The 10,216-nt window shown below is 41.6% G+C and overlaps 1 protein-coding gene across 2 annotated transcripts; it reads left to right on the forward strand.

Annotated features, from left to right (window-relative positions):
- Positions 1-704: 704 nt before the first annotated feature.
- On the forward strand, positions 705-9,886 carry fsta (follistatin a). 2 transcript variants are annotated; one of them, XM_086076676.1, is made up of 7 exons: positions 705-726; positions 1,248-1,699; positions 2,266-2,463; positions 2,614-2,832; positions 3,896-4,120; positions 6,250-6,480; positions 8,698-9,886. In XM_086076676.1, the coding sequence occupies exons 2-7, from the start codon at positions 1,609-1,611 to the stop codon at positions 8,778-8,780; spliced, it is 1,047 nt and encodes a 348-aa protein (XP_085932802.1). In that variant the 5' UTR covers positions 705-726; positions 1,248-1,608; the 3' UTR covers positions 8,781-9,886. The 2 variants fall into 2 exon arrangements, with proteins under 2 accessions (XP_085932802.1, XP_085932805.1); XM_086076679.1 differs by having other exon boundaries at positions 709-726; positions 2,266-2,457.
- The last annotated feature ends 330 nt before the right edge of the window (positions 9,887-10,216 follow it).

Consider the following 10,216-nt stretch of genomic DNA (forward strand, 5'->3'; position numbering starts at 1 on the left):
AATATTTGTTTTGATCTGAAGGTGGATTTTACTGCAGGTAAAGGATCATTTGTTTTTGGGAGGTCCCAATAAATGACATTCTAATAATTAATTTGTGTTAGACTTGGCATTGTCGAATAATTGTGCAAATAGTTTAACACATTTCAGTTTAACAATGATTTAATGAGATAAGAAATACATTTATATCAATAAGCAGTTTCTTTAAATCTTTTCAAGTGCTTACTTTTTCAAATGGGCATCAACGTTCTTAGGAAATCTCAATGTCTCATCACAGGTGAGCTTTTTTTAGCACAGGCATGCAAGCTATTCATTTGGTCCTTTGGGGCGACCATATTGATGACCCCTGGTTCTTGTCTGCAAGGAAAGCCACATGAAGTCGCAGCACCATTTTTTTTTTTTTTTAAAGAAAGAATCAATATGAATGAATTAATGAATTAACTCTATTTGACTACAATTGGATGGTGCTGTTGAAAAAGAAGGGATCACCGCCAGATCGTCACCTCTCGACAGCGTCCGCTTGTGTGTGTGTGTGTGTGGGGGGGGGGGGGGGGGTCGCTCTTCTTCCACTATGACCAAACTCCTGCAGAAGAGGTCGCACAAGGACTTCTGAAAGGTACAAACTTTGCCGCGCTGTTTGTGACGCACGCGCGTGCGTGCGTGCGCGCGAGCTTCATTCAGTGAAACGTAACACCCGGCTCCTCTGTCTGAAGCCCCTTTCGGAAACAGGTTTGATTATATTTAAAAGCTTGACCCGGGAGAGAAACCCAAACAACTGTCTGTACTAATATTAGACGCATGCGCGCCTGTGGGGGACCTGCACATATTATTGGTGCATGGAGGAGGTGGTGATTCTATCGCAAGATTGACACATTTGTCTGCAGTTGGTGGGAGGGGGGGGGGGGGGGGGGGAAATATCAGTTACCGCCATAGAAGCCCCTTTTACATGGACGGACAGATGTCCAATAACATTGCAGAAAAGCACCTTGAAACGTGAGAGGACTTATTATTATTATCATTATTATTATTATGTATTTGTAAAATATCAGTTAATAATAATAATAATAATAATAGCTTGTCTGTTATGGTATAGTAATATTATGTATTTGTAAAATATCAGTTAATAATAATAATGATGATTGAAATAATAATAATAATAATAACAATAAGTCCGTTTCAAGGTGCTTTTCTTAATAATAATAATAATAATAATACAATTATTGCTTCCATAATTGCTCTTTTTGGTTCAGGAGAAAGTTGCATGTCACCTGACTGCATGGAGCGAAAGAACTTTGGTAAGCGAAGAAGAAAGAGAAGAAGAAGAAGAAGAAGAAGAAAAAACATCTCCCCACCCCCACGGAAAAAAGGAGACCGCCCACCAGAGACAGTCAACCCGAGACCCCTTATAGATTTAAAAAGAGAGGCTGCATTCTCAGACTGACACTTATTCAACAGTGCTACCTTAAGCAGATTACTTTTTTTTTTTTTTTGCGCTGCCTCGCCGGGTCAAAACAGGCGCTTTCGTGTTGCTTCTTCTTCTTCTTCTTCTTCTCCCTCTTCTTCTTCTCCTCCTCCTTCTCCTCTCTTTCCACTTTGCCTTCTTTCTCCATCATGTTTGGGATGCTGAAAGATCACCTCCAGCCGGGCTTTTTCTTCTTCTTCGTGTGGTTCTGCCACCTCATGGAGCATCAGAAAGTTCAAGGTAAGCCATTCTCATCTTTTATCAACTTTTTTCTTCTTCTTCTTCTCAACCCACACGCAGATTCACATGGAGTGCACAGGCAACTTTTCTGCAATTTTTTTTTTTTTCACGAGGTAAAATAGTGCGCAAAACAGGTGTCGTTTAAAGTGAGATGACAAGTTTTCTGTTGTTTGGACTAAGTTGTGGGAAACTTGAGAGGGATATTTTCTTGTTTCTCAGGGTTTTTTTTGTTTTGTTTTTTATACAAATGTTTTGGTTTGAATGAAATCACCACGCATGAGTCCGATTATGCTAAACATTTGGCGTCGAAAGAAAAGCGTGTTCGGCGCGTCATCGCGCGCCGCCGCTGCTTATTAGTGCTGCATGTCTAGACGCTCCGCGGCTGTGGGAATTAGGAAGCACCCTCTTTATTTCCCCCGTGTGCTTTATTTGGTGCTCGCATTGTACGCGCTGTCACTCACGCGCACGGGAGCGAGTGCTGAAATAGCGCGGGGGAGAGTGTCCGGGGTGGCTTGTGTCAACTTTTCATTTGCGATGTTTGTTTTTTTGTTTTGTGTCGTTTCCAGCCGGTAACTGCTGGTTGCAGCAGGGCAAGAACGGCCGCTGCCAGGTGCTCTACATGCCCGGGATGAGTAGGGAGGAGTGCTGCAGGAGCGGGAGACTGGGCACGTCCTGGACCGAGGAGGACGTCCCCAACAGCACGCTGTTCAGGTGGATGATCTTCAACGGCGGAGCCCCCAATTGCATACCTTGCAAAGGTGGAGGTGCACTCAATTTCCCTTGGTTTGCACATTATTACGCATGCGTATTTTCTCCTTTTAAAGCCGTGCGTAATCGTTGGCGCGCCAGTTGTAACCGACTTGATTTCGCTTCCCCCCCCCCCCCCCTTCCCACCCCAACCCGCTGCGCAATAGAGTCGTGCGATAATGTGGACTGCGGGCCGGGCAAGAGGTGCAAAATGAACAGGAGGAGTAAGCCGCGGTGCGTTTGCGCGCCAGACTGCTCCAACGTCACGTGGAAGGGACCCGTGTGCGGCTCGGACGGGAAGACCTACAAGGACGAGTGCGCGCTGCTCAAGGCCAAATGCAAAGCGCACCCCGACCTGGACGTGCAGTACCAAGGAAAATGCAAAAGTCAGTCACTTTCTCTATCTATCTATCTATCTATCTATCTATCTATCTATCTATCTATCTATCTATCTATCTATCTATCTATCTATCTATCTATCTATCTATCTATCTATCTATCTATCTATCTATCTATCTATCTATCTATCTATATATCTATATATCTATATCCATATATCTATGGTTTAATTGATTGATGTATCTATATCATGCGCTGTAGCATTTCTCTAGTCTCTCTCATCTCCTAAACCATTATTTTTTCATGGGGGAGGGGGGGGGGGACAACCAAACAAAATACTTTTTTTGTTATACTGTATCGTTAAAACTTTCAAGCTATTTTCATCCCTTTATGGGTTGTTGCAGTTTTTCTCGGATCACTTTGGTACGTTTCTCGAAATTTGCAAATCAGTAAGTGCAATACTCAAAATTATTTTGTACGAATAGCAAAACGTCATGGATTACCTGCAAAAGTCACGAGTGTTTTGCTCAGAATCCTTAGTTCATCTCTCAAAAGTGAAAGTCAATGTCATTGAGCTTGTGTGTGTGGCATCAGAATAACGTCTTTGTGTCATTCTGTATACATTAATAAGACTTAATCATGTTGTAACTATATGTACTGTGTGCTCAAGTTTTGTAAGTAGAAATTGTAAAATTGTAAGTTACACTTAAATGCAGTGGTCCCCAACCACTGGTCCTGGGCTCGATACCGGTCCCTGGACCGTTTGGTATTGGGCCGCACAAGTGGATTTAGGTTTTTGTTTTTTTAATCAGGAATGTGCGTCAACACGTCTTTGATTATTTCACGCATGGATGTGCCAACGTAAAGCAACTTGTTAAAAAAAAAGAGAAACAGCTTTTTTTTAATGCGCACAAGCGACACAAGGACGTTCTGAATGAACAAGTAGTTTTGACACCAAAGCAACTGAGCGGAACTGTCATTTCTAAAAACAAAACAAAAAAAACAACAACAACAAAAACCAGCAGACTCACGCAAGAAAAGACCAATTTGTGAAAAATATCAAATGAACCAGCATTGATTGTCTCGTTATCGGTCTCGCCCGTCGTGCAGAAACGTGCCGCGACGTGCTGTGCCCGGGCAGCTCCACCTGCGTGGTGGACCAGACCAACAACGCCTACTGCGTGACGTGTAATCGGATCTGCCCCGAGGTGACGTCTCCCGAGCAGTACCTGTGCGGCAACGACGGCATCATTTACGCCAGCGCCTGCCACCTGAGGCGGGCCACCTGCCTCCTGGGCCGCTCCATTGGGGTGGCCTATGAGGGCAAATGCATCAGTAAGTACCCACCCCCCCCATACCCCTTCCTCTCCACACGTACGCGCACGATTCACCTCCTCAAATGAGAGTGTTTATTGCTGCCAACATTCCATGGTGGATGGAGAGTGTTTGCTCAAGGAATGATGGACGCTTGATTATTTCCTGATGTTGGCAGCAGAGGAACAGCAAAGTGTAGTGCAGGGGGGGGGGGGGGGGAACTAAGTCCACCAAATACAAACACTTCCTTACTTTTTTTTTTTTTTAGTTATCTGTACTTTATTTGAAGATCAATTTTCAGGCCAAATTTGTACTTTTACATTGAATTTATATGCATATTGACTTTTTACTGCATTTTAATCTTTTTCTTTTCTTTTCAATACTGCACTTACTGTATATTAATGTATAAAATACAGCAAAAAGTCATGGAAAAAATATTTCTATAAACGACATATTTCTGCAATGTGCAATACAAAAGATGTTCAAAACAGGAACAGCTATGACAAAGAGGACAAGTCATTGACATTAATGGAGAAGTTTGGCAGCTCTAAGAAAGATTCATGGCGAATGCGTTTTGTTTTGCGCTAGCCTAAAAATCACCAGCTTCTGGTATTCAAAAATTCCCAATTTAATCTTACAAGCACATGCAGGTAAGGTTTATTGTTTCAGTTTTTATCATCTGCTAATTTAAAACAAGAAATCAGTTCAGAGCATTAGCAAAGCTATGGGAAGACATTCTTTTGATAATGTGCTAACTATTTCTACAATTTGTTTATTTGACCAAATTATAAAAATGTATATTGTACAATGGTGCCTTGAGATTTGAGTGACCCAATTCGGAGAGTTTTTTTGAGTTACAACTACTTACAAGCAGGGCTGGACTGGCACCAAAAATTGGCCTTGGTATTTTGAAATGACTCCTAACCACCCCTGCCTACCTTATAACTCTGCCACTGTTGTTGATTGGTTCAGTATGTTGTCTATATCTTAAATGGATTAATGGGCTGTTCCTTCTAAATTGTGGGGTGGTCTTTTGTGGAAAAAAAATGGAGGAAAATAATAATATGGCCCCAAAAGATGCCGGCCCACCGGGCATCTGCCCTATACCCCAGATGGTCTGTCCAGGCCTGCTTACAAGCAAAAATGAGAGATGCGACTGTTGTTTGGCGTCAGTGAACGCCACCCAACTCAACTCACAACAGTTTGGCAGAGTGAAAGAAGCTTCAAGCTGTTTAATTCCACTCGCCGTTTAATTTGACTGTCAAACATAAAATAAAGAGAATTACACTTTGTCTTTTTCAAACGACCACATCACTTTGTTAAAGTCCGCTATCTTAATGCTAACTCAAGGGAAAACAACATGTCATCTATGTGGTGGTGCTATATCAGACTTTATAACAATACTTGCGAGCTACTTCTTAAGGACACCTACATTCATTTAAAACTTACGAGAAATACACGTAGCGTAGCTATAGTCGAATGTGAGGATTCATTGGTTGATAGGACACAAAGGCAGGATGGAGACGGGTTCATTCTTAATTTAAACTTTACTCGTCATTCACCGCAGCGAGAGCGACAACACTTCCTGATCCCCTATCAGCTGACTAACACTAGCCAATCAGAAGCTAGCATACGTTAGGTAAATGCAAGTGAATGACGGAGAGCAGCAGATTCGACATGTCAACTTAGCTACTTGTACCAAAACATAACAAAATGTATGAATGTGTAAATAATAGGCCTGATTCTGGAAACAAAGAGCGAATGCTTAATTAATGATATAGTTAATCTCTGCTACCTCCTTATTTGAAAACCCGACCGAAGAATATTGGCACAAACATGCGAGTCGTACCCTACATGTATTTTTTCTCGGAATATTACCCACGCCCTCTAAAAAAAAAAACATTTATACGTGGCCATAAAACGCCGTCGTAATCATCAAATCTACTTTAACCAGTCTTTGCAAGTATCTGCACTTCTACCTAACTACATAGTGTGAGTACGCCCCTTCTGGTCAGGTGTGGGATTACATGAATAGAATTTCAAGTGTTTATACAAATTACATCAAACACATAACGGCGCCCAAACGTGACAAATCCCTTTTTCCCTAACCCCCTCGCCTGTTGTCTGCCCCCCCCCCCCCCCCCCTCCAGAGGCCAAGTCATGCGAGGACATCCAGTGCGGCGGTGGCAAGAAGTGCCTGTGGGACGCCCGCATGAGCCGAGGACGCTGCTCGCTGTGCGAAGAAACGTGTCCGGAGAGCCGGACGGACGAGGCAGTGTGCGCCAGCGACAACACCACCTACCCTAGCGAGTGCGCCATGAAGCAGGCCGCTTGCTCCGACGGGGTGCTGCTGGAGGTCAAGCACTCGGGATCTTGCAACTGTAAGTAAATATGACAACACGGCCATAAAAAAAGAACCACCCCCTCCCCTGTCCAAAGCAAAAAGACAATTCCACACTGCTAAAAAAAAAAAAAAAGACCCCCATGCCCCATCCCTTCCTTTCTTTTCCTTTCCCTGAATTCCCACCCCAGACAAACCACCAAGCACAGCTTTCGCAAGGAGAACGGACTTGGAATGGAACGGACTTGCATGATGTTGTCTTTTCTTTTTCTTTTTTTTATTCCCCGATGTAATTCCTCTGCAAAGCATTGTAACAGAGAGACTAATTCAACACGAGTGACGTGGGCGTTTGCAGTGGAACAGTCGTCATATGTAAATATCCACATGTATGTAATGTGTGCCGGAGTATATTTTTGCCTTAAATCTCACTCAGCCGAGCAACTAATGGAGCGATTCCGTCACACGCGCCTGTAACTAGGTAAGGGTGGGCATTTGAACTACATTTCACAAGTACAGGCAATTTAGCTAGTCTCTGAATGTTCTGAACTCCTATTACCATGTCGGTAGAAGAATGGTGCCCAGGGGAGTGCAGACCATCCGTCCACCCATTCGTGCTCATCTTTCATTAGGGTTGACCTGGAGTCCTTCCCAACTGACTTGAGGCGAGAGGCGGGGTACAGTGGACCTATTGACCTATACCATGTATACCTATATATATATATATATTAGGGGTGTTAAAATTAGTGCATCTGTTTTGTGAATTGGACATCATGTGACATTCACAAGCTGAGCCGTGATTGGTCGTTACCTGAGCCCTAAGCAACTGTGATGTCATCTTCAGTCGACTTGCAAGTGGCAAAATGGCCGCCCCCTGAGATGGATTTTGCTGCTTAATTTATATGCCACAAACAAAATATTAATCAGAATGCCACGTTTAGACTAATGGTGCTGCATAGATGATGACATTTTAGAGAACAATTTTTGACTGGACTTTCCTGTGAAAAACAAAAATTCCAATACATTTCAATGGCCATCAATTATATGTGGATTTTCGCTATTTCGATATTGGTCCATATCCCTCCACTGTACCTCGGACGAGTCGCATTCACACTCACACCTATGGACAATTTTGAGTCTTCATTAAACATTCATGTTTTTTGAATGTGCAATGACTACAAACAATTCATATAGTGCATTGCAGTGTCATGAATTGTCAAAACGCAAGTTGTCTCAACAACCAATGAAGCCAATCATGTTTTATTATAATGCCCACCCATAGTTGTAAATTCCCCAATTTACCTTACTAGTATATATTTGTGTGTTTTTGTTTGAGTTTATGTATAAATACGTGTTATTTTGCTCAGCTGTAATTTAATCATTTCCATTGTCTCGCCAACCCTTTCACGATATTCACGTGACGGTGATTGTAACATTGGTGTCGTGAAAGGTCAAGACGAACGACGCATTTGAACCTTGATAAACGCGTGTAGACTACCTATCTATCTGGAGAGCAGACAGCGTTTGTCGGGGGGCGGGGGGAAGGGGGGGGGCGCGGGTTGCTGGAGGTTAAGCGGTGTTGAAATTGAGCAAGAGCCCTGAAGGAAGTATCGCATTTACATTCCATGTTGCTCCACTCAAAAGAATGTCTCATTGTTAGGTTCTCATGCTATGACACCAGAGGGACCAACTTTACGATCACCTCATGGGTTGAATATTTCTCAATGTTATATTTGACATAGGAAGCTCACCCACGTCCTCCTTTCATCATTTAAAAAACAAAAAATCAACAAAAAAACAACAACAAACCTTTATTGTCTTGGCTGTTTTCCACTGAATGTAATATATCATTTCCGAATGTTTGGATTTGACAAGGGACTGACTTCTTTTTTTTTTTTTTTTTAATTACTGTCATCCTTGCTTTGCTTAGATTTTTTGGGGATTGTGTGTCCAAAATGTAAAAAAAAAAAAAAAAAAAAGTCAAAAGAAAAGGAAATACCTCAGAGTTGTGTTGCTGATGTTTGAGCTGTTCGCCTCCTCCGCTCAACAACTAACAACAACAAGAAGCAACAAACAGAGCAGGAAAGCTGCATTTCTTTCACAAATCCATCCCAATCCACTGGACCCCGGACCCTCTCAGCCCCCCCCCTCACTGACACCTCCCATCCATCCATCAACCCCCACCCCTTTGTAGACCCTCTGACTCGCTAGTGATGTGTTGTGGTCGGCATTCATACAACAGCTATATTCCTTCATATAGCCATCAGAGAAGAGCAGGAAGAGGATGAGGATGATGAAGACTACAAGGCCTATGTGCGTTTATCTTCTATACTGGATGGATAGCCCCCCAAGCACCCCGCACCCCCCCATCCCCAATGACCCCCCCTTCCAATCAAGAGTCCCGAGGAACCATGTCCATACTGTACATGACGTGTATGCTTATTTATTTTTAAACAAAAAGGAAGTATACATATAGTCCAGTCTGCTAGATGTTTATTTATACTTTTTTTCGGTGTGTTTTCTTATTTATACATTTACAATGTCAGGCTTACAATCTACCACTCATTTTCTCCCTTTTTGTTGTTGTTGTTGACCTTTTTCCCTTTTTTTTTTTTTATCATGAAGAAATATATTTGTCCAAAGAGAAACAGTGTTATTTATTTGTCACATTACCGTGTAAGTATGAGTCCTCGACAAATGCTGTAAATTGCATTCCGCTTTCATTCAGCTGTAAAAAGAAAAAAGAAAGAAAGAAAGTAAACGAAAATCTGCTTGTTACTGTCAAATCTCTATCACAGATGTTTATGTCACACCTACGTAAATGCATGTTCAGGCTGTGTGTTTATTTATTGGGAATATATCACCTTTTTTTTTATGTACAGATGTGTTTCTGGTTTGTTTACAGATCATAATAATAATTGACCAAAGGGAGTCACTCAATGGATTTTCCTAAACAAATGCAACACAGCAGTAATTAAACATGGAAGAGCCATTTAATTTTTCTTTCGCTATTTTTCAGTTCACGTTTAGGCCTTCAGCTTTGTCATCGTTCTACGATAGCATTTATATTGTCGCATTAGAACAACAAGAAAAAATTAAAGGTACGTTTGGGGTGATACTTGATGACTTTGGAAACAATGTGCCATTTACATTTGTGTGCTGTTGTCTTTCTCCTATGCCAATGTTGCTCTCGCAGAGCTTCGATAGGATTCATGCGTATTTTACTGCAGTATTCAACACAATATCACATTTCGTTACTCTGTTTCTTTTCTTGTTTTTTTTCCCTGTAATTGCATTTTAATTTTCTAGCATCAGCAAGAGAAATACAAAATTCTGTTATGAATATATAGTTTTGTATTTTTTATGTAAATGTCATATGTACATACAAAAAGTTTGAGGGTATTTGTACAGATATGAAGAGTAAAACAATAAAAGTTTTTTTCCTTATACATTTTCCTGACTCTGGTGTCTTGTGTATGTGATAAAAAAACATCATTGTGGTTTGTCCCAATATTGACTACTGGTACTTCCTGTTTTATGAACAATTATGGGATTGGGTTGCATTGACCCCTTGGTGTCTCAAGGATATAAAAAGGATATAATCGACTGTATATATTCATCAGTAGTGTCAAGTCAGGCTTGCAAGAGCTTTTTTCGGAAGCACTGACATACATTTACAACTTACAGCGTAATCATGCTTAACGTGTCTGTGCAACTTTATAGGTTATATGTCAAAACTGAATGCCATGAAAAAGAAAGTGAATTGCCATTCTTAGGTC

This window comes from Leptonotus elevatus, chromosome 5 (genome assembly GCF_054856555.1).
Source record: "Leptonotus elevatus isolate MCC_2025b chromosome 5, RoL_Lele_1.0, whole genome shotgun sequence".
Classification (NCBI taxonomy): Eukaryota; Metazoa; Chordata; class Actinopteri; order Syngnathiformes; family Syngnathidae; genus Leptonotus; species Leptonotus elevatus.

Excerpts from the sequence above, each read along its gene's own strand:
- fsta (XM_086076676.1), top strand. The coding sequence starts at position 1,609 with ATGTTTGGGATGCTGAAAGATCACCTCCAGCCGGGCTTTTTCTTCTTC. Across the intron at positions 1,700-2,265 it reads GGAGCATCAGAAAGTTCAAG|CCGGTAACTGCTGGTTGCAG; the intron begins GTAAGCCATTCT and ends TGTCGTTTCCAG. Across the intron at positions 2,833-3,895 it reads GTACCAAGGAAAATGCAAAA|AAACGTGCCGCGACGTGCTG; the intron begins GTCAGTCACTTT and ends CCCGTCGTGCAG.